General features: G+C 43.5%; 4 protein-coding genes across 6 annotated transcripts in view; 2 read left to right on the forward strand and 2 right to left on the reverse strand.

Annotated features, from left to right (window-relative positions):
• Nucleotides 1-15: 15 nt before the first annotated feature.
• Nucleotides 16-5,701, reverse strand: vps36 (vacuolar protein sorting 36 homolog). Its single transcript, XM_040182980.2, has 14 exons — nucleotides 5,309-5,701; nucleotides 5,052-5,120; nucleotides 4,870-4,940; nucleotides 4,479-4,593; nucleotides 4,269-4,358; nucleotides 3,649-3,735; nucleotides 3,341-3,373; nucleotides 3,073-3,150; nucleotides 2,742-2,876; nucleotides 2,537-2,602; nucleotides 2,328-2,392; nucleotides 1,811-1,895; nucleotides 1,589-1,665; nucleotides 16-1,468 (listed from the first exon to the last, which is right to left on the reverse strand). The coding sequence occupies exons 1-14, from the start codon at nucleotides 5,402-5,404 to the stop codon at nucleotides 1,387-1,389; spliced, it is 1,149 nt and encodes a 382-aa protein (XP_040038914.2). The 5' UTR covers nucleotides 5,405-5,701; the 3' UTR covers nucleotides 16-1,386.
• On the forward strand, nucleotides 5,702-13,733 carry proser1 (proline and serine rich 1). Of its 2 annotated transcripts, XM_040182971.2 has the most exons (12): nucleotides 5,702-6,350; nucleotides 6,445-6,510; nucleotides 6,702-6,770; nucleotides 6,964-7,058; nucleotides 7,184-7,277; nucleotides 7,553-7,663; nucleotides 7,880-7,981; nucleotides 8,363-8,441; nucleotides 8,736-8,828; nucleotides 9,882-11,208; nucleotides 11,926-12,070; nucleotides 12,190-13,733. In XM_040182971.2, the coding sequence occupies exons 1-12, from the start codon at nucleotides 6,306-6,308 to the stop codon at nucleotides 12,313-12,315; spliced, it is 2,352 nt and encodes a 783-aa protein (XP_040038905.2). In that variant the 5' UTR covers nucleotides 5,702-6,305; the 3' UTR covers nucleotides 12,316-13,733. The 2 variants fall into 2 exon arrangements, with proteins under 2 accessions (XP_040038905.2, XP_040038906.2); XM_040182972.2 differs by lacking the exon at nucleotides 8,736-8,828 and having other exon boundaries at nucleotides 5,703-6,350.
• Nucleotides 13,734-13,991: 258 nt separating this feature from the next.
• stoml3b (stomatin (EPB72)-like 3b) lies at nucleotides 13,992-17,349 on the forward strand. Its single transcript, XM_040182981.2, has 7 exons — nucleotides 13,992-14,148; nucleotides 15,388-15,491; nucleotides 15,616-15,688; nucleotides 15,782-15,864; nucleotides 15,957-16,160; nucleotides 16,295-16,429; nucleotides 16,573-17,349. The coding sequence occupies exons 1-7, from the start codon at nucleotides 14,085-14,087 to the stop codon at nucleotides 16,759-16,761; spliced, it is 852 nt and encodes a 283-aa protein (XP_040038915.2). The 5' UTR covers nucleotides 13,992-14,084; the 3' UTR covers nucleotides 16,762-17,349.
• mtus2a (microtubule associated tumor suppressor candidate 2a) overlaps nucleotides 17,284-27,338 on the reverse strand; it is a 40,336-nt gene continuing 30,281 nt past the window's right edge. For both annotated transcript variants that reach the window (XM_040182968.2, XM_040182969.2), the window contains exons 6-16: nucleotides 26,987-27,085; nucleotides 24,369-24,556; nucleotides 24,168-24,293; nucleotides 23,391-23,457; nucleotides 22,915-23,129; nucleotides 22,734-22,839; nucleotides 22,565-22,638; nucleotides 22,380-22,478; nucleotides 22,170-22,289; nucleotides 21,974-22,071; nucleotides 17,284-20,743 (exon numbers count right to left, since the gene is read on the reverse strand). In XM_040182968.2, the coding sequence (XP_040038902.2) occupies nucleotides 20,311-20,743; nucleotides 21,974-22,071; nucleotides 22,170-22,289; nucleotides 22,380-22,478; nucleotides 22,565-22,638; nucleotides 22,734-22,839; nucleotides 22,915-23,129; nucleotides 23,391-23,457; nucleotides 24,168-24,293; nucleotides 24,369-24,556; nucleotides 26,987-27,085 (1,625 nt within the window). In that variant the 3' untranslated portion in view covers nucleotides 17,284-20,310. The remainder of the gene's footprint in view (nucleotides 20,744-21,973; nucleotides 22,072-22,169; nucleotides 22,290-22,379; nucleotides 22,479-22,564; nucleotides 22,639-22,733; nucleotides 22,840-22,914; nucleotides 23,130-23,390; nucleotides 23,458-24,167; nucleotides 24,294-24,368; nucleotides 24,557-26,986; nucleotides 27,086-27,338) is intronic.

Below are 27,338 nucleotides of genomic sequence, written 5' to 3' on the forward strand. Positions count from 1 at the left end.
AGGAATCAGAAAGAATAGCAGTGTGTATCTTTATTAGCCCAGGAGGCAGGTTGAGAAAATAAAACATTTTAAACGATGCTGGCATGACAGAAAACAGAGAACTACTCATCACAAACCATCACATGACCCCCCACCCCCACATAAAATAACTGACGGTGTCTGCTTCCATTTTCTATAGATGAAAGGAGTCCTTACTGAGATTTAAGCCAACGACACTCAGCCATTCAGCATCAGGGATTCACTTAAAATGCACCGCTGAGTAAATCCATCTCAGCATGCAAGAACAGGACCCATTTTGTCTCGTAAAATGTTCGCCAATAATTGAATTTCACCCATGAATCTCTGATCATAACAATTAGAGCTGTCCAAGTTCAGCTCCAACAACAAGTAGGAGTAGGACTTAAGGATACATGGCAGGCTAATCTAATCGGCAGTAACGCTTTGCAGACCTTCACATTTCCTCGGGAGAGAGACAGCTGAAAACAGGAAGCTTCTCTGAAAAAGAAACACCCTTTACTGTTCAGTTCAGTGCCACAACGGGAACAAAGGACTTTGTTAAGTGCGCAACAAGCTCCTCAGGGAAACACAGGGGTTTAAAGTAGACACAATCTTTGAGACATGGGGCTACTTACAATATGTGGTTACTCTTAATATGATTTACCTTAAGTAGACATGTGATTTTACAAGTGCATTAATAGGGGGTTTACCCCTCAGTCCGGATTCTGCTTGGCCTTTATACACAACCTTTACAATAAAAGGATTAAGTCGCTGAATAATGACATTTGGCAACAATTTGTTTCACTGTGGACCAAACGAACAGCAGATGAGGACTTTTGTTATTTGGATTTTTGTTCTCAGTGAACAAGAGTGAAGGGACATGAATTCCTTTTGATGGACAGGATTGAGAGACCAAAATGAGATGACATGCAGCATGGTTTTCAAAATTCACTTTAACCTGCACCTCTGGACATGTTCTGTCCCTCCTCAGAAGATGAGACAGCATGACAAAAGGGTCATTCCTTATTCATTTAGTTATTACGATTTGTGCCGCAAGATCGAGTAAAGAAAATGTACACAGGATATAATAGGATTATATCAATTATCCCAAACCTATTTATTGCTAAGTGCACATGAATCAAGAAGAACAGAATCAGGGAACACGGTGCTGCGTGTACAGTATCTGAGCAGAGCTGTAGCTCTTGGACCTGAAATGCCTCCGTTAAGGCCCACCAGTAACAACCGTTAAAAAAGAATGACGGGATTTATCAGGTACGTTGGCGCCGGCGGGCTCATGTAGCGGCGCTGCAGTGGTCTATCAGCAAAGGCTGTGCAGCGAAGTTAATGTTAAGGTTTTTTTTTCCCTCCATTTCATCCATTGTGACAAAGTCAAAAGAGGTTCGGGTAGAATCTTAAACCCTCCACAGAGTCGTCTGTACACAGGTGGCCCATCTTCTCAGCCAGCAGCAGCCTGGAGATGAGGGAAGAGTAATAAAATAAGAACCACAGACAACTGGAATCATTCTGTATGATTTAACAACATGATTAATCAGTAAAACAGACGCCCGCGTCAGAGAGCTTCACCACTGACCGTTCTTTAGAGAGAAGTACGGAGAGACCCAAGAGCTTCGCAAACTCCTCTGCCGTCAACGAGCCTTTTTCGGACACCTGGAGAAGAAGAAGACGGCCAAACACGTCGTGGAATGAATTCAACTGCGACTTTTCTCGACATCTTCCGAAGATGTGTGTCTAAGACGGCATGCCGTCTAAAGCGCGTCAATGTCAGCATGATGTTTGGAATGGTACAGCTTACATTGTCCAGCGCTGAGGATATCATTTCCTCTTCGCTGTGAGATTGCAGCTGGACCACCATCACGCCGCTGTCAAACACACGTAGTCTACAAAGGAACAAGACACAACAAACAATGTGTGTGTGTGTGTGTGTTTGTAAGAGAGACAGAGAGATTAATTATGTTTTATGAGGCTAAAACAGCGAGCAGACGGATGAACTGCAACCGGTTTGACGGTACTTGCACCAGAGTGGCGTGGAAACGGGCCGGTGCTTCTTTTGAAACACCGTCATTTCCCCGCATTCCTTTTGAAAACACGGCGAAGTGAATTGAAATGGCCGTCGCAGAGGAATGGACAATACCTACAACAACAGGAAGTGAGACAGGAAGCGTGTGGCCTCTGGGATATAGTGCAGGCCTCGACCCTGCACTATTTAACACGAAGGCTGATCCTTACATTTGTGAGTGTAAAGGGACTAATCAAACCATACAATAAAAAGATTATATATATATATATATATATATATATTTAGTACTCACCTCAATGGGAGCTTCAACGACTCAAACACCTTGCAGGCGTTGACCAAATCTTCCGGAGATAAAAGCTATGGGAAAGGGAAAGAAAAGAGCCATCTGTGTCAGACACCAAAGACCTTTGTGTGTGTGTGTGTGTGTGTGGTGGGAATGTCTATACAAGTTTTGTTTCATTAGTTCAGCTGGACTCATACGTGTGCTTCTGTGAGCATTACCTCCATCCCTCGAGCACGGTTGACGAGACAGTAGACCTCAGTGAGAGCCATCATACCCCCGCGCTCCTGAAGGAGGGAAGGCAGGAAGAGATGAAGAGTGACAGTCAGAACATGGAAATGCAATTTCAGCGTAGGATTAAAATTGGAATATATTCATTTTAGGCGCTGTAGTTGTAAAACACATGACAACAGTAGTCACACGTACCTCCAGAGGAACCTGCAGCATATCTCCCAGCTGCTTAGCTAGCTGCATATGGTAATGTGTACCTGATCCATGCGTTTCCCTGGTAACGGGGTCAGCAATACCCATACTCAGCAGATAGGACTTAAACCGGATGGTCTATAACGGAGAACATGATGGTTAATAAAACGCAAAACAACTTGAAACCGTGGGAGATTAAAAGAAAACAACACATCATGTAATCACATTATTAGTCCGACGTGGTATAGAATACCTTATGATGAGTTATTATTTACAGTAGTTTAAAGCATAAACATTGTTCTCCTGATTCCGGGTCTGATGCTCAAGTTCATACCTCATCTTCTGTAATGTTTCCCTGCTTGTCTTTGATCTTGTTGGCTATAGATCTGGAAAGCTCCACCATCTCCTTGGCCTGTTATTTAAAAGTAGACAATAACTCTCACTGCATAGCAGTTTTTGAGCTTAACACTGGATTGATATTCAAGGGTGTGATGTTCGAACAATCATACAACATAATGGTTAACATATAAGAGGGTAAATCACTCTGCGTTCAACCAATGACTACAGAAAAATATGAACACACAAAGAAAAGCATTACTTACCTTCACCATCAGCTTACTGAGATCCTCAAAGGCCTGAAAAAAGAGATGGGGGATATGGCTCATAAAGAATTTCACAATTGAATAAAATATAAACACTTAATGGCTACTTTATCATGAAAGTCACAGTGACTGTGGTCAATTATTGGTTTGAGTTTTTGGTAGCCTTAAAAAAAATAGAGATGAAAACATGCACAGAAAGCTAAATCCCTCCGTATTCTCAGTACGTTCAGTCATTTCGGCAGAACTATGACTAAACAATTGACTGGGAAGTTTGAGGAGACACATTCAGTATTTTGGCCTGAAAGTACCTCAGAGATATTTTTGTCCGTTTCTTTCCTCTTCTCCTCTATCTTCCTCTCAATGCCAACAATTCCAACGGCACGTGTTCTTCCTGTCTGCATGACCACAAAGAAAAGAAAAAGTCACGATCTGAAACACACATGCCCTTAGAAAAACAAAAACAAAAAACTCAAGGGGCTAGGAAAGACAAACAGTGGGGAGGGAAGAAATTGTGGTCAAGTCCTGTCCTCCCAGAAATCAATTTTAGTGGCAATAATTTTACAGTGTTTATCAAAATTTCATCAAATCACCTTTGATTAAAGGACAGTAAACACAGAAGTTTATTTTTACTCAATCGTGAGTCCTGCTGTGGCATACTGCACTTAATTGGATGTCAATGACAATATCAACTAATTGAGCGATTTGTGTCCTGATTAGATATCGGTGAATCGTCAGAGGCTGAAGTTCTGAGTAGACCAATAACATCATCATTCCCATTGATATAAAGACAACACTGCCATCCAGTGGCACATACAGTGAATTAATAGGCGGGTAATTCCCATATAATTCCCCTAATGGAATGCTGAAAGGCAGTTTGGCAGATTCTACTCAGCTGGGACTGGGAGAGAGCATCTTTCCAGCTTCTAACCTGAGATCCGGTTGCTGTGGGGATGGGTTGAGAAGCCGGCGTACTTTCCCATCTCTTCTGAGTCATTTCTTCCGTTAGCCTCCTGTGAAACTGCAAGCAAACGACACAGCCAGCAGTGATAAATAACCGAAAAAGAGTTTCAGAATGCTCATTAAGACATGAAAAGGCAAAGCAGAAAGCTCTTTTAAATACTTGTATACGTTGCACTACCTCGATCTGTCCGTGTTCTTTGAAGGACAGCTTGATGAAGGAGTACTTGCTATGTTGGTAGGGACCTGGTTCCTTGTTGGCAGGTGTTGCATGCAGGTGGATAATTATTTTTGCACTACAGAATAAGAGATGGTGATAGTTTATTTACCAATTAATTCTTTTAAATTGTAATGATTGTCAACATTTAATAGAAAATCCTCACTACAGCCATTTTCCCCTGGAGATTTCAACTGCAGTGGACTATGATATTCTACCCAAACACGTCAAGTTCCATACTCTGATTACTACAGAGCCGTCTTAAAATGTTCTGCTCAGCTAAATCATGAATGTATTTCAAAGCCTGTTCTCTCATTTATGTTCAAATTTGAAAGATGTATTTATTGGCACTCACCTCTTTCCTATTCCTGCAGCCTGCTCCTCAAAGAAGACGATCTGTGACAGGGGCATGGCTATGCAGCATTCCTACAAGTGACCGAAGGAAATCCAGAAGTCATCATGAGAGACACACAACACGGGAAGAGACAAATCCGTGAAAAATGTCCCCCATCCTCTCGCAATCACTGTTTGTCTTACATGGTTTTTAACGTCCCTCCAGATCAACCGATGGGTGCTCAACAAGGCAACCCCGCTGTCAAGCTTAGCCTGGTCCAATGAGAGTACAGGGGGGTTATTACTTCCGTGTATTGCTTCAGTAATCACCATCATCAACATCATTTAGCTAACGTTCTCTTTATTAACGTTCTTCCATCGACGTTTTAGCCGCTGTGTTGTTGTTGCTGCTGTTGTTGTTTGTATGTCACAAACTTAGCTATCGGGAAACATAACTGTACCTTATCATCGCCGTCATACAGCCTGATACCTCGCTGCTGGATCACTAAAGTTTCGTTTATTTCCAGGAGACCATTTGACCATGAAAAGCGGTCCATGTTTAACTATTGCGAAAAAACGTCTGTTGTCTGTTCTGCTCTACTGCTGCTGAGCAAAGATATTGAGAACCATTTTTATGTTTACTTCCTGTACGCTCTTGGGGCTGGCCCTGCCTGTGCCTGCTGAAGAAAACTAAAACAGAACATGAAATTTATGTATAAAATCATAATCGATTTAATCAATGGTTATTTTACCAGTTAGTCAAACGTTAGCGTTATTGATCCAGCAAAACTAACTTTCATTCTGACGTAGCTTCAAACCGCGCTGCGTGGTGTCTTTTCCGACAGGCTGCCTTCAACAGGGGTCCTTTCGACTGTTGACGTTAGTAGCGCCAGCTGTCAGGGGAAGTTAGCAAGACTGCTAACCTTCCTAGCGCGTTATTTTAAAAAATTGTAATGATGTTCCAGACTATATGGTAATCATCGCTAGCACTGGATTTATCCTAAATTCAAATGAATTTATGTGCAAAAGAATCCGTCTCTCCCGCGGTCTTTTTGTTGAGTTGTGCACAGAAATAAGGATTGCTGTAGCTGGCTAGCTTGTTGTTAGCTGCGGACAAATCTGGTGCAGGCAGGTTTTGGACTGCAGACACAGCTTCTCTTGTTTGGAAGTCATTGTTCGGGAGCGGAAAGTTGTATTTTACAGAAGGACTTTAAAGAACTTGCTGCTTTATTACGGAACGAACGGACTTACTGCAAAATGCAATGCTTTGAATTATGCCTTTTTAGCATTATGAATTTAAACCAGTAGCGCTGGATGAGTAGCATGGTATTTAGACTTTAGGTCAATCGACTGCTTTCTACCCCAAATCTACTGCATTGTTGAACGCGTATTTACCGATCGCATGGTATATTAACTATTTATTGACCAAGGAGCGAACGCCTGTTTTAATCCACAAACATGGATAAGAAATCCTTTGACATAGTCTTGGATGAAATAAGAAAGGTAAGGAGCGTATGAGCCCAAATTGCTGACCGATACAACCGCTGATTTCTGTCCCACTTTAAAAGGTTTGGCAATGCTTCGTTCTGTGTTTTAGTGCGTGCTGACCGATCAACGGATCAAAGCCATAGAGCAGGTGCACGGGTATTTCTCCAGTGAGCAGGTAACGGTCCAAACAGCAACACCACGTGCTGTCTCTTATCACACTGGACCGACAGGGTTCCCTGCACATGTTTTGCTACATGAATGCATGCTACAATTTGATCAATAGTGGTGGTGGCGGTCAAATTTGTATTTGATTCTACCGCAATAGAGCAGCAAAAGTCTGATGTTTAATGTCTTGTACATTTGCAGGTGATGGATATACTGAAATATTTCTCATGGGCAGAGCCACAGATCAAAGCAGTTAAAGCTCTGCAGCATGTGAGTAACAAGTGTTTTGAGTGATCAGCAACAAGTTTGGGTTTGCTAAATATATTTGTGTTAGTGGATATAATTTGATTGGGTAAAGTCAACACCAATAATAGTGAGGTGTGAAAATGTCATCGTTTTGTGTGGTATTACCACTTTGGTGTGTTTTTAAAGTGTGCGTTAATCATGTTTCTCCATCTGTTAGAAAATGGTTGCAATCCCTACAACCAAAGTTGCAAACATCCTGAATTGCTTCACTTTCTCAAAGGACAGACTGATTGTCCTGGAACTAATTGCTTTGTGAGTACTTTCTGAAAATGCATTTCAGCCCCCTGAATAGATGTTTAAACGGACGTCAAATTTCGTAACATCAACCGATTGGGTAATTAGTGATTCGTTCAATATTAATTTATTTTCCCATACAGGAACATTTCAGATGCCCAAAATTTTCGTCCTGTGGAAGATCTGTTTCGCATACACCTGTCAGAGAAAAAGCGAGCTCGCAGGATACTGGAGCAAGTAAGTTCATCTATAGAAATTGAATTTCATTGTGTTTTAGGTAAGTAAGTATAGAAACCCTATTTGTTAATTGTATGTCTTAGTATGAAAACACACTGTGGTAGCAATAGGGAATAATCCAATTGCAATTAATTGATGCAATTTAGAAATAATAAGTAATGCTTTTAGAATGTTAACTTGCACATGTTGATGCATTATCTTTCACATCCCTAAACAAAAAATACAAGAAGATACGCAACATTTCTAAACTTTCTAAAACACTTCTGTGTCACAAGGTATGTAAGGTTGGCTGCAAGGCTCCTGTAGCCATGATCTCCTCCTGCGGTATGATACCAGGAAATCCCTACCCTAAAGGTAGACCCAGCCTCGTCAGCGGCACATTTCCTGTAAGTATATGCGGAGCTATTTATTGAGCAAAAAGCCTAGGCTAAGCCTAAGGCTATGAACAAATAGCCAAAGGTGATAACCCATTATCATATCATGATGACATATTATATGTCTTTTTTAATAGAAGATCCAGCAAACAATTGACACACACGTTGTCTGCAGACACGTTGTCTGCCCAAAATAAGCTTGACTTTGTTTTTTGTTTTTGACCACAGGGAATTCCTCCAGTAAAGAAAGAAGCAGAAAAGAAAGATGACACTTCTAACAATTTTGAGGGGAAAGGAATTTCCGCTCGCATCATTGGACCTTTCAAACCAGTAAGCACTCGAGTGACTGGGATGATGTTAACAGCAGCAGGATGCCGCAGACAAACCTAAGTTACTCACCTAAGTCCTCACATGACCCAATCACAGTGGCAACGCTTAACAAAACCTTCAACTTGCATGTCATGTCGTGTGACGACCATCCTAAAATATGAGGATGTTGTATTAAAACCATAAGCTGCATAAAATACCTTACATTGTTGGGTTTAATACCGAGCAGCGGTATGGTCTTTGGTCTTTGGCGGCGGAGGGGGGGGTTCACCCGGTGGTTAACAATATAAAATCAATGTGTAACTTTCCTTTTTTATATTGCTTTTGAAAACTTGAATGCTGATCAGTTATGAGACTTACTCCTTTTTTTTCTTAATTTTCTAGTTTCCGTCGACCTACAACCCTCATCGGCCTGTGCCCTACCCTATACCCCCGTGCCGACCCCACGCCACCATCGCACCAAGTAAGGAATGACCCTCATAAACCCACTTACCCCCCCGCCCCCGCCCTGTAATCCAGCACTGTATCTTCTACCTGTGGATGATAAGAACACCGATATACCAGATAGAGGATTTAATAATTCTGCTTCCAGGGGTTTTAGGTACAGTGAAGCCTGTTTTTTTTTTTTTTTTTCGCACTACCTTCTGGGTAGAGTTAGCAGCGGGGTGCGTCGTGCGTGTAAACCCCACATTTGTATGCGTGTGTGAGTGTAGAAATGTAAGGTGGATGCCATTAATATGTGTAACTACTACCTCAGGTGCGTACAACAACGCAGGCCTTGTTTCTGTGGGAGGGGTTATAACAACCAGCGTGGCCCCTCCCCCCTACAGCTCCACCCACAAAGTAGCAGGTATGATTTGTTGAAAGCCCACGCACGCTTGTGTGTGTGTGTGTGCGAGCAAGTGGACAACTCTCTGGCATGCTGCTTACCTGCGCTTATCAAGTTTGATGCCTTTTTATCAGGTGAAGAATCCGCTTACTTCTGGAGTGCACTGAGTGACCAGAAAAATACACAATGTTGTACATTTCAGTGCAACCCAATGCAGAGCTGTGTACTGGACCCCATTGTTTTAGAGCTGTTGGAGAGATTTTTTGGGCCTGCATGTCACCATGTTAGGTTGCTCGCTATGTGATGGATAGCGAGCAACTACAACTACATTTCTGATATTTGATATAGTCCGTTATTTATTCAGTAAATGTGTAGGTGATGAAGTCAAAGTGGATAATTCGATATTATTAGTTTTTATGTGTAATAAAGTCTTAAGCGCAAGGTTTTATTATTGCATGGGAGTGCAACTTAAAGGTACTTCTGTTTTCTGGTCAGTCAGTGTGAATTGTGTGGATGGCTCTGCTGCAGCGCGGACCAGGAATAGCTTTTAACCAATGTCTTTAATCGTTTTCTTTCTGGAATCATGCAATGTGCCAGCATTTAACTTTCATTGCTTGGGATTTTTAACACACCTTTTCATCAGTTTGAAATGCATCTTTTAGGGCCTTTTGGGGAACATGTGGTCACACCCAAAAATACATCTCAAGTTGTATTAAATTGGCCAATGTCCAACGCTGGGTTGTGATCAGCTCAGTGTGATGAGAGTGAATGTGCAGTTAACAAGCCAAATGCGTTAATGTCGTCATTCCCCAAACGTAAGAAGAACACATGTTCCAATCGTGACATTTCCTATTATTTCCATAGAATAAGTTGCACGCCACAGGGATGCTCTCTGGCTATTCTTCCTTGCTGTGTCTCTCCTCTCATATTTTAGATGCGAGTGCATTGCTGCTTCTGCTATAGCTCATCTGGTTTTAACCTTTTCTGTCTGCGTCCTGGAACCATTTCGGACGATGTCATTATTTCAGATGATCCTTTTTCGTTAACTTTGCTTTCATTTTCTCCCCCCTCAAGGTTACGCCAAACCAGGCAATCCGCACAACACCACCCCTGGAGTCAACAGCGGACCCCTCCTCATTCCTCATGGGTCCACGCCTTCTACCCCCGTCCCACCGCAAGCTTCTCCTGCTCAGCCACCTCCCACCACTCCCATCACGCCGGTGTTCCCCGGCATGGTTCCCTCTCACAACCCCAATGCCCCGTCTCACTCCCCGGCACCGTCCCCATCCGTGATCAAAGCGGGCCCGCAGACGCCCAGCGGCCACGTCACGCCAACACCCTCGTCTGTCATTAAAGCCCACACGCCTTCAGGCACCCCGTGTGGGACTCCCGTCCCCGGCAGCGGGGGCTTCTCCCCTTCCCCCTTCCATGCCGTCTCCCGGCCGGGCACCCCCGCTTCCGGCCGCGGCGGCCAGGACCCTTTATCTCAGACGACTCAGCAGAGGGGCTTCTCTCAGTCCACAGATCACCAGTCGGGACCCGTCCACCACGGCATGGGTAACGCCTCCGGGTCAGTGATCCGGAGCTACACCCCCTCTGGACAATCGGCTCCAGTTATTCCCAGCTGTTCCACCCCGGGTCCCAGTCCCAAACCCTCCCCGGCTCATTCGGGACAAATTCACGCAGCTATGGCCGCGGCCGGAGTGCTGAACAGGCACAGCGGGGGCAGCAACAGTGGCAGCAACAGCCCGGTGCCCTCTGCTTTCAAGGGCACGTCCCGCTCCGGCACCCCCTCCGTCGGCTCTTACGTGGTGCAAGGCTCCGCCCAGGCCGCCCTGGCCCGTTCCTTGGGCCTGTCGCACCCCTCGGGCTCGGCTCAAGTCTCGCTCTCCAGTCCCGTCGCCCTCAGCGGCTTCCAAGCTCTGTCGTCCAGCCCCTCGCCCTCCCATTATCCCGGCCTGTCCCCCTTCTCCTCCCTCTCATCCTCCCTGCCGCCATCCTCCATGCAGTCGTCCATGTCCGCGATGCCCCCCACTACCAACATGTCTAACCACCCACCGACCTCCATCTACTCGGGCCTGGGCCCCAACTCCGCCTCCGGTGCGGCCTCTCCTTTCGGGCTGGGGCTCACCTCTGCCGCCTCGTTGTTCCCGGGCCTTCCTCCCGGCGCTAGCCCCACTGGTTTCCCAGGGTTGGGGGTTTCGGGAGGGCACGGTACCGGCAGCCCCGTACTGTCTTCTTTTATGGGCCTGCAAGGCGCCTCTTCGGCTTCAGTGGCGTCGGTGTCGCCACTGCAGGCGGCGGCGGCGGCTGCAGCGGCGGCGGCCGTAGCCGGGGTTCCGTCATCGTCGCCAGTTTTGCCTGGCTTTGCGTCTGCTTTCAGCTCCAACTTCCAGCCGGGGTATGTGGGCATGGGGCATTTTCACTGTCCAATATTCAGAAGCCATGTCACATGATCTCAAATACACCTGATGATTTGACTAATATTGTTTTAATTACAAAATAACATACAAAATCTACTAAATCAAAATGTATGGATGAGAGTAGACACTTTTTTTTTTGTGGTAATATGGTTGATTATGTAGTTATCACACTTTTCTATGTGTTCATATTTGTTCTATTTTGTTTCTGCATTTCCAGTAAACATTAGTAAATAGTAAACACTATTTAGAATATAAAATATATTTTTTCCTAAAGAAAGAGAGAGAAAGGGGCATCATACATCATGTGCATTGGTTTTCCATTATTGGTTTTATAAGTGGAAACACTGCACCCAAGTGCAAAGTCCACTTGTACTCCTACTGAGGAGATTCAGGCCCAGCCCTTGGTTCTTGTAATCATCTTTCTGAGTCGGCTTCCCCTTAATTGTTGTCAACCTCATATTTTCCACGTGATCTTGTCAGTGAACCAGTGCAAAAGCCTCACCTTTTGTCTACATTTCATACACTCAACAGTGGGTTAAGAAAGCCATTAAATGAGATATAAATGTGATGATAAATATTAAACGTCAATTTTTACACAAAGATTTTAACAGATCCAGAATCCTGTTGAAAAGTATACTTTTAGAATCAGGATCACTTTGAGTGGTGATGACAGTAACTATTTTGCTATTTTACAGGTTGAGCAGTGGACTCCAGCCTCCGGGAAGCAGCGGGTTCCCCGGCTTGCTTTCCTTCCCCGGGGTGCCGGGCTTCTCTCCCTCGGCCTCTCCTGCTGCCCTCGGTGGCCTCCACAACCAAGCCATGCAGTCTGCCCTCCTGCAGGTACCTGCACGCGCACACACACACACACACACACACTTTACACTCTGGCAGAGTAAAATAATTTGAATGCAAGTTTGATGAAGCCTTTAAAAACACAGCTTTCCCATGTCTTGTTCCAGGCTCATCCCCAATCTGCGCTGGACGGCTTCCCCCCTCAGCCCAACAGTTTTACCAACTACCCACCCGGCCCAGGAAACCCCTTTCCCCTTCAGCCAGGCCTGCACCCGCAGTTGGGTTGGCAGTGAATCCCACAATGAAACATTGAGTACACTTTACATGTCCATCCCTTTTTTTTTTTTGGTCTCCGATTGAAGAGTCTCAGTGATGTGTGATGTTACAGCCAGACTCTTTACTACAAGAAAGATTATTGTGAAAACTGTTGAAATAGTATCTCGGGGGAGCTGCCATATTTCCTATATTATTCATAGTGAACAGTTGTAAATATCTGTTTAGGTTTTAGACCATGACAGTTTTAAATGCTACCCGGACTGGGCTGCTTTTTAATCAAGTTTATCAACACTTATTAGTGAATAATGAAATTGAAAAAATGTACATGATATCATGTAATGAATTGTCAGTATGGTCATGTAGTGTTTAGTGTAGTCACAGTAGAAAGGACGTGACATGAATTCTTTTGGTGACTTATGTTGTGCGCTACAGTTTTCTTTTACGGTGGGAACATCGACAATGTTTTTGAATCCCGTTCTGGTGTCCGGGGGGGATATGTTGATCGACGTATGGACTTGAAATATTAAATGTCTATATTGTTGGTAATGCTCTCTGCGACGTTACTAAACTGTAATTTTACCTCATTTACTGTAAACCTTTGAACACTCAGATAATAGACGATCTGTTTGATGCCCTGTAGTTTTCTTTTTTTCTGTTGACACCTGTTTTATTATTTAGTCAGTAAACTGCTGCCGGCTGTTGCTGTATCTCTTTTCTGTGCCATGAACCTTTTTTTTTTTTTTAATGAAATATGCAAGTCACAGTTTTGAATTGAAAATACACAGCGCTAAAAATGCTATTTGCAATAGTAGAGAGTCCTCTTTATATAGATTTTTTGTCAAAGTCTAAACTAAATGTTAACAGCCAGAGGAAAAACTTACTTAAAAGGATAGTTGTTAAATATTACAAAAATGCTGCCTCAAAAGTGACTTCAGAGTTAATATGCACTTGATAGTCTAGTTCCTGTTACTCTATTCAACCATCTGTATTGTAACAGTTTTACAGGCCACTTAGAGTTAATTTAGAGCTTTGAACATTGCTTATCACGATCATCTCTTTTATTGCTAAGTGATGCCATCAGTCATGTGTTAATTAGTCACGGGAATCCGACACCCAGTCACGGGAGCGTTTCCATTTTCCATTACTCATGTTTTCTTTCTTTTTTCACATTCTAGCCACATTCTCCCAACTGGGTTATTCATTAACTTGCCTTACGATACATTTATGATACATTTATTTTGTTTCCATAACTTGGTAGTCATTTCACCCTGTAGACCTTTCACCTTGCTTTTTATTTCTGAAGGAACTTAGTGTAATTCAAGCAACAACAACAGCAACAACACAACAATCTGCATCTTTTCAGTTTTTGGTTCTTCTTTTGTTGTTTCTATGGATTTGAGATGCATCTTGTGGGTATTAAATTGTTCACAACCCATCGATAACTCTCTGTCAAAAGTAAGTAGCTCATTCCAAGCTTTCAGGTAATATTTCCTCAATCAAAAAATGTGAAAGGAGGAAGAATATACTTTATTTACTGCTTCTGCACATTTAAATACGTTACAGACACAACATTATTTTCAGTGTGTAATTGGGTCGGTATTGTAAGATTAACAATGCTAAAGCGACTAAGATTAATGGTTGATGATCAACTCAACTGCGTAAGAGCCACACCTTCTCTGAGCTATGTAATAAGCACCAGAGCTTTAAAAGGCTGGATCACTCCCTCTCACTCAGATGCGCTTCAACAGACTCACAACACACTTCCCCTCTCAGTTGTAACCAGCACATGGAAATGGAGGACCAGATGGAAAGCCAGAAGAGAAGAGGAACCAGCAAAGACGATTTAATATGTAAGATCGACCACGTTTGGCTTTAATGTATTTTCTTCTAAGCCGTAATGCTACATAACGCCTTGCGTTAATAAGTAATGATTATTGTGTAAAGCGTGTATACACAAAGGAGATGTTTACTTTTCCATGAAACTTGAGATGCGGGTTGTTTGTCCGCCGTCGTGTGAGCAGGAGGGTATTCTGGTGTGATGCTTACGTAGGAGCTCACCTGTGTGGGTAGAATGCAGGTTAGAGGGCTCGGGGCAAAGTAGAAGTCCGTTGTTATGGAGATAGAAAATCACATGTCGCTGAGATCAGAGTCCCAAAAGCATGTGACCCGGAGGGTTTGTGCCTGTGCGTATCCACGCGCTGAGAAGTCAGGGGAATAAGGAGCTGTCATCTCACACGGTTGACTTTTGTTTAAATGTCCCTTTATTTGGTTGCTGATAACGGCTCACTTTCGTATCGCGTCGAGTCCTTTTAAGCATCACAAACCTGTAGAACAGGATTATGTGTCATAGAGACGGTGTACACATCGTTTACATGCGTCCTCTTTCACTCAGGTGTTTGTTTCTCTGCAGCTGTTAAATTACATGAATGCGCAGATTATGTGGACATAGTTGGTGTCATGTTCCTATTGCAATTTCTTCCATGCAAATAGGTTTTAGCAATATTTTAAAACTATTTTATTGAATAAAATATAGATATCTAATCATATGGGAATATAATTTGCACACACTGATGTTTCTGAAGTGTGGTGCGACAGTACAATTTCCTTTTGTTCAACAGCAGGAAGCTATTGTGGTTTGACCAGGAAACAGAAAATACTTTTGCTTTAATTGAAATGTGTTAAAAGAAAATTACAAGAAAACACACCTTTCTCTTACTTGATCTTATGCAACCACAAGCATTATTACAGCCATGTTTACCCAGCATGTCTCTCGCGATAGTCTCTCGTTATGTAAACTGCCAGTATTAATGTTAGATTTACCTCGTTAAATATTGATAGTGGTTCAAACCAATATTCTAATGACATTTCAGGACAGTATTAATTGTAAAAATGGTACGTCTGAAAAATGAAAATGTTTCTTAACTCCTGTCTAGTTACAGGGTGCCTCATTATGCACGTGAATAAGGTATTTTTCCTTTTGGATGCAAACCTCTTCCCATCTCTTTCTAACTGGGAGTCTCCTTTTCATGTGTGTTTTAGTTTTTAATTCCCAGTATGTTTAACAAACACTGTTGTCTCCCTCTCTCCAGCCGAACAAACAGGGTCTTTGGGATGCGTTGGTTGGTTCATAGTCATACTCTCTGGCATGTTCACCCTTCTTCTCTTCCCCCTCACCATCTGGTTTTGTCTGAAGGTGAGTGACCTACAAAAAAAAAAAAAAAAAAAAAGTGCGCATAGTGGATTGAATAGCAGAAACCGCAATTTCCTTTGCTGACAGTTTGAATGTGATTGGAGCTTGTGCTGTGTTCTTGCTGCAGATTGTGCAAGAGTATGAGCGCGCTGTCATCTTTAGACTGGGACGCATTACCGACAGGAAGGCCAAAGGACCAGGTACAAAGTTAACAATGTTGGATTGGATTCATTCCAGATGCAATTTAGTGATTTAAAGTTGACTTTTTCCTCCAACCATCTGTTTGTCTGCAGGAATTTTCTTTATTTTGCCATGCACCGACTCAATTGTGAAAGTGGATTTGCGAACAGTTTCATTTGACATCCCACCACAAGAGGTAGAAAGTCGACGCAAAGAGCGAGACAAAAGTTGATTTTAGTTGTAATCCGCGGGCACTCACAGTCAAACTGTCATGCTTCACTCCTCTAGATCCTGACCAAGGACTCGGTTACAGTTTCCGTGGACGGAGTGGTGTACTTCCGGGTCAGTGACCCCATTGCCTCAGTGGCCAACGTGTCTAATGCCGATTCCTCCACCCGTCTGCTGGCTCAAACCACCCTGAGAAATGTCCTGGGGACGAAGAACCTGGCTGAGCTCTTGTCCGACCGCGAGGGCATCGCTCACAGCATGCAGGTACAGGAACTGGGTTTTGCTTTGCTCCCCTTCGCTCTTCATCTCTAACGGTCAGAGTGACGCGCGAATGCATCATCAATCGATGGCACGGAAGCTGCAGGTGTGTAAGCTCCTCCCCTTTCCGTCTTTTTCAGTTCAACCTGGATGAAGCCACGGACAACTGGGGCATCAAGGTCGAGCGCGTGGAGATTAAAGATGTGAAGCTGCCGCAACAGTTGCAGAGAGCCATGGCCGCCGAAGCAGAAGCTACACGAGAGGCCAGAGCCAAGGTACGGACGTGATGAAATGTAGGGTCACAGTACATGCATGGAGTGTGAGCACATTTTCTTTTACTGTAAAACCCAATGTAGGCCATTTTCGGGACGCGATTATTGTGAGCCATCCTAATGTCCCTTTGTCGACCCACGTGTAGGTGATTGCAGCAGAGGGTGAGATGAATGCATCTCGCGCCCTGAAGGAGGCGTCCATTGTGATCTCAGAGTCTCCGTCGGGCTTGCAGCTGCGCTACCTGCAGACTCTCAGCACCATCGCAGCGGAGAAGAACTCAACCATCATCTTCCCCTTGCCCATGGATATCATATCTCACTTCATGAAGAAGTGATACCTCAGTTTGTTCGCCCGCTGAAGTCACTGTCAAATCAAACTGGAATCGGATGGAGACCAGGGTATATTTCTGAAATAAACTCTCAGGACGCGAGACAATGCTATTTCTTTAAAAGGATCATAGAAATAATTTTATAGTTTATATTTTAGCCTAGCCGGGGTCCAGGCCTGCTCTCAATGTGATGTAGATTAGCATACTTTCCCATGTCACGTTTATTAGGAAACTTGTATCATATTTTGTTAGAACTATATAACAGTTTCTATTTCATATCATATTATGTAATGCTCAGTTATATATTTTCATACTTAATTAAATATAAAGTGTTTAAAAATATGTGATCTCAATATATGTATGCAAAGTGAGTTTGTGTTTTCGTCACTGTTGTGGATTGTGGTAACCAAACCACAATCCACAATATGTTGTTGAGACAAAATAAACTTGAATCCATAGTTTGCCAGAATACATTGAGCAGATAAACACACGAACCTTTGAGTGAACAACAGGACTGTTGACGCCGCGTGAATTTCTTGTATATGTTTTAATACCGTATTCTCCCCAAAAAGTACAAATAAAAGCATAGACATACTTTGTATACATTACATGTTGAACTATCCCGTTTCTCGTCCTCTGGGGCCTTCTACGCTATGGTTACTATTGGACCATCACAAATTCAGAGATGAGAAAGAAGAGAAAGGCGGAGACAGGAAAAACATGCTTCTATTACTTTGTTGATGCACTAAGACACGACCCATGTTGTAAATGTATTTACATTCAAACCTACAATCAGTGCCAGAAGAAACACATCCAGTGAATGTTGTCTCCGCCTCCACAAATTCAAATGATGGAAACATTTATCACATCATTATATACATTATATTCATCAGCATTTAAACCTGAACACGGGCCTTTCAATGACCCATGTTTCTTGTGGGGAGGCTCAACTAGGTGCTACATATTAAATGGCTGCTACATAGCTGTTGTACAAGATGTCCTTCTATGTCAGACAAAACCACATAAATGACTTGTATAAAATGGCGTCATTACATTTTTGACATTCAGCGCAGAGTGAGACGCAGATGTCCACAGGACACATTGAAGGGTTTTTGTTAAGAAATCTTTCAAGTCCATTCAATAGTCAAATATTAATTTAAGAAGAAATTTGAGACAATGCTGTTTTTTGTAAACAATTGTTTTTTTTGCATCCTTGTAGAGTTATTATTTTCCTCGCACATGAAGTGACCCCCTGAAAGGTCATAGACTGATCTACAGTATCCCTAAAACATCCCTAAAACATTCAAACACACAGTGACTCTCTCACTACAATGTTCTTACAATTAGTCATTATGCAAAGACATTCTCAAAAATCCTTAGTGTAGGTATAAAATAGCTGTAAATTGAGATACATTTCTCAAATCCTATGCTATATTTAACATTCTTTTGTTCAAGAAGTGTTTTACCCTGTGTACGTATCATACAAATATCTCAAAGATCCATGAAAACATTTTTACTTCATCACGGCCATCAAAAGTGCTGGTATGGTAATTAAACATCTCCTTACAATTTTACTAAACCGGAAAACCAGCAACCCAGCAACGTCATCATTTACATGCTGGCAAAACTTTTCTTTGCCTTACCATGTAACTTAACAGAGAAGCGCCTGACTAACCGTAACCCATGACCCCATTAGCGACGCCGCCGTGACTGCAGACAGCAGACTCACCCACATCCTTTCTCACTCGCATTATTGGTTTCTTTCCTGCAGCTCATTTTGCACGAGTAGTTTTTAGTAGTTTTGTCTGTTGACGTGTGAGCGGATCACTGAGATTAAACTGTAGCGTAGCTTACATTGAAAAAGCCAGGTGAAAGTTTAGACCCTGAGGGTAAGTTTGTCAGTAGAGTGCAGTAAAGGAAGCAGCTATATGACAAACCGTATGCTATAAAATAACACTAATTTCTCTATACCAAAGGTAGGTTCCTCTATTGTATTACGTATGAGAGGAAAATTATCTTGGGAAAAATATTTTGAGTGTTCTGTAGAGAAGCAATACAAAAGGAGAAGAAAAAAAAAACGTAATTTCTAAATTTAGAAAATAACTCCCTGAATGCTATATTTGTGCATGACAAGGATGAAGTGTAGCTTCCAAAAACTTTGAACGTCATATTGGAAATTTAAGTGCTGATCAGATAAAAAAAAACAGAAGAATCTGAAGAGGTTATTAAGAGTTTTACACAAGTTCAGGAAGGGCGACACTTATCTTTGGATTTACAAAGAGGCCGGCCGAGGGTTTGCCTACGTGTATGCTGACGTAGCTTTTATGCCATTTCAACGCAGTCTCCCAAACACCACCTGTGTTTGTGGGATGACAACAAGTTAGTATATCTCCTCTCTCCTGTGGAGACCACTAATTTAGCTTTAAACCTCAAAATTGATAAATTAAAGTATACCACAGCAATAATACGTTTCACGTTAAGACTGGAAGACTTCCACAGTACATGCTTGCTAAGCAGCAAAATGCATGTAAATTTAAATAATTAAAATAGATAGAAATATCTCATTATCTTAAAGAAAATCACAAAAAGATCGTAAAAGAGTGTTTCCTGTGCACGGTTTCCCCTTCAGCTTTGAGCTCCCTACTAGTTGTGTGTTACTGAAGTTGTTGTTGAGCCACACACACAACACACAGCACGATCCCGCTGAGGAAAATTCAAAATGGCAAATAATTGACCTGAGGGATCCCAAAGGTGAAGAATAACTCATCGTGTGTCGATATGCTGGAGGAAGCCCTGGCAAAGGTTAGACCATTCACTCCTCTGGACGGCCTGTGTTACAACTATCAGCAACCAACTGATAGTTGGACACACCTCGGGTGTGGCTGAAAAACAGGATTCACATGGTTTAAGAATCAATTCTTTATCCAAAGTCCTTTTTAAAAATGAGAATGTTTGTTGTTCTCTGCTGGTGAGACGGCAGGTCCAGTATAAGGCGCTTTGTTGGGCATTTATTCCAGATAAAAAAAAGAATTGAGAAACTGATCCTATTGAGAGAGCTTATATATCTGATTCTATCGACAACACAGCTGTTTTTTTTAACACCAACGTGTCGTATTCTGGTGACAACAGTGTGCTACCTTCCACTTGTATTGTTTCCGTCGGAGCGGGACTCATGACTACTCATGACTACTCATGCAGGGAGCTTTCACTACGTGTCGACACTATCATACACTATCTACAGTTTGCATTACACAAGTTGGTGATCGGGGACAGAGAACTCAGCTGCAGTCCTCTACATCCATTTTCCATTACAAAGCTGTACAAAGCTATGTTTCACATGATGGACACCACCTGCTGTGAAGGCTTCTACATCACCCTCTGTGCTAAGACACCGCCTGTCCCGAGACTACAGTCCGTCCTCGTTGTTCTTCAACATGTGTCTCACATCGACAAAGAGGAAGGAGGAGAATTATGCAAAAGACTCAGATAAGAAAATAAAAGTGAGGCAGGGAGAGAGACAGAGAGACAGAGAGAGATAAAAAGAAAGATGTGAGCTTATCTCTGAAAAGAGCCGAGACAAGCGGCTGCGTTACAGCGATTGGCTGCCCCTCGGTGAGTGGGCGTGGCCGGGCCAGGGGAGCAATTGTGATTGCTCGCTGCTCTGTGAGTAGGCGTGGCCGGGCCAGGGGACATGTTTTGGTTGGTGGCGGCTCTGTGGGAAGGGGAGCAGTACTGGGCCTGCTGCAGACAGCCGTGGCAGTGGGTGGGGGAGTCACAGCCCGCCACGGGTGAGGCGGAGAAGAAGAAGGGAGACAAGGGGACGGGGGAGGTGGAGAAGGAGCGGTGGAGAGGCGAGGAGGCGGGGGACATGAGGGGGCTGGTCTGCAGACGCCAAAGGAGCTCGTCGTTGTTCCGACTCAGCCGCTTCTTCTCGGTGCTCTCCTTCTCCACTGAGTCGTGCAGGTTGGCGTTCTCCTCGGACAGTTGCCTGCGGGAACGACAGTACAGAAGAACAGAGGAAGCTGAACTTAGCATAAAGCGACAGTTTACATCCAGGCAGTGCTGTAGTGGTAAAATTAGAGGTGGGTAAACTTTGTGATCATACAGACCTCGACGCGATGCGAAGCAACGCAACACAAAGCGTCGCGACTCTGTAAGGCTGTCCCGGCTATATTGCATTATGTTATCAGTAAAAGTCATATACAATGAATAAATGTGTGTAGTTTATTAAATGTTATTTAATTAATTTTATTATTTAATTTTATTAAGAAAACAGTTAAGAAAAGTATGTCAACACAACACAACAACACAATTGCAGATTAAGAACTATCTACATATGGAGTCTCCTTTTTACAGTAGTGCCCAGAGGGCCTCCTTGTCCTCCACGTCAGGTCCTGCCTTGCACAGAGGAGTGTGTGCTCCTCTCTCTATTGGACCTGGTGTCTCTCCTCTCCCTGTGCTCTCTGCATCATTGCCTGTCCTCTCACTGCCTGAACAAATATGTTGAATTTAAGAGTTAACCAGTTAAGCAGCCTGTCAATTACACTGACAACATAAGTTAAAGGAACACTCATGTACTACCTATGTCATCATAAATAGCCTATAAAGCATGTTTTGTTTTCACATTGAGAACTGACTTGTTTTCTAATCTACGTGTCACCAGGTGTTTTTCTTTTACCGTGCACGACCAGCGAACACAGAGCGCGCGACTACACCCCCCCCGTCGATCGTTCCGCCCGCGACGACTACTACCCCTCCCCCCTCCCCCCCGTCGGACCTTCTCGACCGGTCCGCGAAATATTGTCTGACATGAAACCGGTCCGTGAGGTAAGAAAGGTTGGGGACCGCTGGGCTGATCCACAGCGTGTATGTGCCTCCTGGATCCTGATTGGTGTCGCTGCTGCAGCCGCAAGGCACTGATTGGATGCTCACAGACCGTAAATACAGCGCAGATGAAAATGATTCAGACTACGGCGTTTATATGTTCAACAATAGGAAACGTAGTCTTAGCTGTTTTAAAATTACACCAAGTTTATTTCAGATTATTCCAACGGAAGAATACAAGGCGCAGGGAACTTTGAGGTGCGTAAACGCTATTTATAGGTGCGTAAACGCTATTTCCAAATTCTAGAGGTGCGTAAACGGCGTTTACGTGCGTTTACCCTCCACTACAGCCCTGCATCCAGGGGTTAAAAAGTAGGGATTGAATGCGTCTTACCTGGACATGACTAGGTTGTTTTCAATACGAGCCCTCAGATTCTCATTCTGCTGCTGCAGAACCTGGACCTTCTCCTCGAGGAACACGTTCTTTTGGGCCTGAAAATACAAACGCAGAAACAATGTGACATTCATTCACCACAAACACTGACCAACAATGCGTATCCAGACCCTTGTGTTTGCCGTTTTCAGCCCACCACTTTCTCCAGATCCGAGATCTTCTTCTCCTGCTGGTGTATCTGCTGGTTCTTCATTTCCAAAACCTCCTTCAAGCTCTTCAGGTCTTGTTCGATGTGCTGGTATGGAGCCAAAGCGTCCTGTTCCAAACACATGAAGCCATGAGAAAATTAGGGAATGGTCTATGAGTGTGTGTGTATGTTTATCTTAGAGAGAATAAGCAAACTCACAACGATCTGTTCATCTGTACTCCTCCTCAGAGCCTCCTCAAATCGTTTGGCTCGGTCCCTCAGGCTCTGGTTTTGAAATGTGAGGGTGTCCACTTGATCCTGATCCAGAAGCCACGCAAACAAACACTCAGTACATGTCCGTGTGCATCCACCAATAACTCTGATTGGTTTTTACAACAACATACCTGTAGAGAAAGCCGGAGTTTCTCAAACTCTTCCTCTAGAAGCATCTTCTGTTGCTCATGAGCTTTCCTTAAGTCTACACACACAGATACATGAACAGAATGGGAGAGGAGATTTGATGTTGTTTCAAATAGTGTGTCTGTAGTTTTTAACCGAGGTCTGAAAGCCCACCTCTCATTGTACGGGCGTGCTCCTCGTGCAGCGTTGCCATGGTAATGTTATGCATGTCTCTGAGCTCCTGAATGGCGGCCCGCTGGTTGACTGTCATCTCCTCCATCTAACGCACAAACACATATAAAAGACACTTCTCAAAGCCGTACATTGTGACAACACCCAGGTTTGGTTCCTCCACCTGTTCCTGTTGCTGAGTCCTCAGCTCCTCCATCTCTGACCGGTGCTCCTCCTTCAGGTGCTCCGCCTCTGCCGAGTGACACTTCCTGAGCACATCCTCCACAGCGGCCAGCTCTTCCTCTTGCTGCTGCTGCAGCTCCTGCAGCTCCCGTTCGAAGGCCTCCTCCAGCGCTGTCTTCTCCCAACGGAGCCTCTCCCATTGCGCTGAATTCAAGGCTGTGCATGAAGCGGAGTGTGTCTTGTTATCTCAGAGGGGCAAACATTTGAGTGTACTTGCAGGGTTCAATTGATTTTCATTTAATCGAGGTGGTGATAACATGTCATTCATTTTATGGAGTGTACGATTCATTAATCCTTTTAATACAAACAATCCACTCTTCTTGTTGACCATCGTTGGTGTCATAGCACCTGTGCTGCTGCCTGTTGGGATCGAGGAGGTGTTTTCATTTGCGCATTCAAATGCTGCTTCTCACTCACCCATTTCCTCTCTGATCTTTAGCATTGCCATTGACAATTTCCTTTGATTTTCCTTTGAAGTGTTATTCTGAAAAATGCAAATTAGAAATACACAGCATTTTCACATCATGTAGTAGTATTTATAAAATACTCATATTATCATGCCCACATGCTCACAACGAGTATGTAACTCCAGCCAATGCATCATTTTAAAATGGCTATATACACACATTATATAAAGGCTTCGCTAAGTTAAACTGTAATGAAGCTGCACGACCGTAGTCCGCGTCTACGCGGTTAATGCCAGCAGAGGGAGCTCAAACCCAGTCCAACAGGTAGACACACAGCGGACGTGTTCTGCTCTTAAAGCTGGCCTTATCTGCACTCAGGGCTGGTGGTCGTAGCACTCAGACAGACAGTGACCACGAAGAAGTCAGACAGTCCCTCGACAGTTATCACACCTCGGAGCTCAAATCCTTCCATAAGACACAGAGAGCTGGATGAAACCAGCACAGTGACACACTGAACTCTGGAGGACCCTCCTCCCTCTGGCTCATTGTGCATCTCGAGGACCACGAAGTGTCATCCCCCCTCGCATGTTTAATACTGTATGGGCTCTGGAATTCATGTGCGTGAGAGCATTTTTTCTGACCTGCCTCTTATCTCCAAAGGATCATAGATTAACCTCCACACCATTACTCACAGTAGGAGATTGGATTGTTGGAAAATAATTCCGAAAGCCTTCTTATGATACATGACATATTCATTTGCATAGACTGTATTATTCAAGCTGGCTACCTTGAGGCAGTAGTGCTGAGTGGTGATAATAAAGGCTTCTAGACCCAAGGAAGTCTTTTTCAATTCTTCTCTTAGGGCCCCGAGCTGCCTCTCCTGCTGCTCACAGTGTCCCTGGAGCCTCTGAACCTAAGTGGCAAAGAATAAAATAGAATGCAATATTGCAAACTCCAATCGGTGCTGCGGATTTTCGTGGCAACTCACCTCTTCCCTCAGCTCATTTTTTTTCCTCTCCTCAGCCTGCCTCTCTCTCTCATTCCGCTGAGCCTCCTCTTTCTCTCTTTGCAGGCTCTCCTGCTGTTCCTGCTGCAGCCTCAGGGGGGCCACGCGGGGAGGGGACCCCTGGGGAGCTGACCCTCGCACTGCTGCTGCGGGCCGCTGCCCAGACTGGACTGTATAGAGAGAAAAAAAACAACATTGACCATTTAATCGATTTAGAAACATTTGCGTCAGCCTGTATCACATACAAATGTTCAAATTGTACATACAGAATATGATATCTCCCATGTGGCATTAATTAGTCACGTACTACGGATTTAATCTAAGTAGGACACATCTTTATTTGAAATAAATGAGTATGGAAACGAATATTTGACCTAACCTATTGCTAATGACACTGCTCACATGATAAATGACAGTAAGTTAATTGAATCTTTTCTACAGCGGAAGCCTGTTCACTGTTCCTAATGATGGACCACCAAATCACATAAAGAATGTCATCATTTTCAAGAAATGATTGAGCTGCAGTGTGCAATAACATACAGACCCTGTATGCTTGTATGAGTGTAGCATGTGTATTTATTTTTGTGTGAAGACATTGGACACGTTGAGTAAAGGCCATTGCTGGTTGAGGTAATCAAAAGGCCATTCAAACACAAACACGTGGAAGACATGTGGAGGGTGCGGAAACCGTTAAGCTGCAGTTGACATACAGGCGGGCCCATTAACCTCTGTGCAAGTCACCTTGTCATGGTGTGTGAGCGGATACCAGCCTGTGGCGATGCACAGCATCCGAGCACAGATGCGGATAGACAAAACGTTTTCTGTATATTTACCGGCCACATACGTTCACACTGAAAGTGAAAAAAAACCCTGAGCCTGTCTATGTCAGCGCACGCAGCAAAAAAAAATCCCTCCAGCACCAAATCACCTTCTTAAACCATATAATTCAGGCCTACTGATGCACGAAGAATCGTCTCCATGACAACGGCAGGCTGGGCTTGAGGTGCAGGGTCCCAGGTAATGGGGGAAACATAGGTTAGGGGGAGGGAGGGTGTGATAAAATGAGGGGAATGCTACGGGAAAACAGGAGAGGAGAGTGTAGACACAAAGGATTCAGTGAGGAGGGCAAAGTACCTCAAGGAATTTTATTGTAAAGTTTGGCGTTTTAGGAAAATTTAGCTCAAAGAACAAATCAAACACATTTGTATTTACGTAAGTAAAACCTAAAATATGTAATTTCTCTTTGAAAATGTAAAAACTAAACCTAAAAAGGTAAAAAAAAAATATGTGTTTATATGGAATCTAATAATTCAGGCTTTGCTTTGAAAATGTCTGCAAATGTTTCACTACTGCATCTTCATCAGCGTATTTGCCCTGAAGGTATTTCACCGATAACAACAACTTCCAAAAGTCATATGTAAATTATGTCTCCCTCTTTTGCAGGCTCACGCATACACAGAGACACACACTCCCACTAAGATATCCGTGGGTTTACCTGAAAGGTTACAGAGAGTTGAGTGAATATTAAACAAGTTCATTTGACTCAGTGCAAAGGCAGAATGCAGACGATGGCAGAGGGGTTGATGGAGGAGGAATAATAATGCGAAACAATGTGGAGAAGGTGATGGAGGACATTATGGGTTCTCCGACCTTGTGTGGGTAGTGTGTGCTCAGTGTTGCCCGTAGGTTTACAACTTCTGGGGGGTGGAGGGGGTTTGTAGCCGGGCGAGCAGTGCGGCCGGTGGGGAAACATTGGGAAACATTGGTGCTTCTGTTTACCTTTCAACCCAACAGTAAATGTTGCCGTTGATCCTCATTCACCAACTGGGGACATTTTTAAAAGTAGTTGTCAATGCTTTACATCTTGATGATTTTTAAAAATCGGGAAACTGGAAAGAATAACCAAAGAATGGACAGGATCAAATTAGAAAAATAAACGATCAGGGTCTTTTTGTAAATTATCGATGCAGTTACAGCATCAATTGGTTGAGTACCGTGGTAGTCCAGTATAATGTAGGAATATATTTGTATGTCTTAGACAAGGAGTGATTAAAAGGTTATTGATGAGGTTCATTTCAACAGGCTGACATGCAGCTTCAAATGGGAGCATCCAACTTTCAAAATCTGTCAGTCCAAGTAAAGAAGCGAAAAGCTACACTGCTGAGAATCAGAGAGGCTTTTTGGACTGAAACAAAATGAGGCTTTTTGGACTGAAACAAATGATGCTGGAAAGAGGACAGTAACACCCAAACTTTAGTGCTCAGTGAAGTGAGCAAAGACAGAGAGCCTGAGGTGGTGTGTGTTAGTGTTATCTCTGCGCGGGAAGATGTGTAGGCCCTCTGAGTCCTGTGTGAGAAATGATTTTACCACTGTAGCGCAACAAGGAAGAAAGGTCCAGACTGCAGGGAGATAATCATAGATATTTCAAGCTGCTTCTCAGCGTAGGTGGATCAAGAAGAGGTGATAAATGTAAGGAGACTTTTTTTGAAAGGTTTGGAAAAGTAGACGATCAGATTGTCTGGACGGGAAGGATGTCAAGCCACAATTGACATTTTTGCATTTTGTATAATACTTTTTCATTAACAAGAGGAAAGACTCACCTGAGGACTGAGGTTTCGGAGGAACCACCGCCAGCCTCTTTGGGGAGGACGGGAGGGAATGTGTGACATCTGAAATCCGTTGGAACTCCTTCCTGACAACTGTCAATCAACACAGATACAACCATCAGAGGGGCTTACTTTGAAACAGAACATATCATAAACAACAATGTCAATGTAACAGAAATATGTCAAAAAGCTACCTGCTATTCCTATCACATTATGTCAATCAAACCTCCTTTGACATCTACACAGAAGCGCCAAACCAGTCAGCTTTTACCAGCCAAATCTTCACTCTTTTTTCCATTTCATTGCTCATTTTTTCCCCTCTCCTAATTTTTCATCTCTTTTGCTT

The sequence above is a fragment of the Gasterosteus aculeatus genome, chromosome 7, assembly GCF_964276395.1.
Source record: "Gasterosteus aculeatus chromosome 7, fGasAcu3.hap1.1, whole genome shotgun sequence".
NCBI lineage: Eukaryota > Metazoa > Chordata > Actinopteri > Perciformes > Gasterosteidae > Gasterosteus > Gasterosteus aculeatus.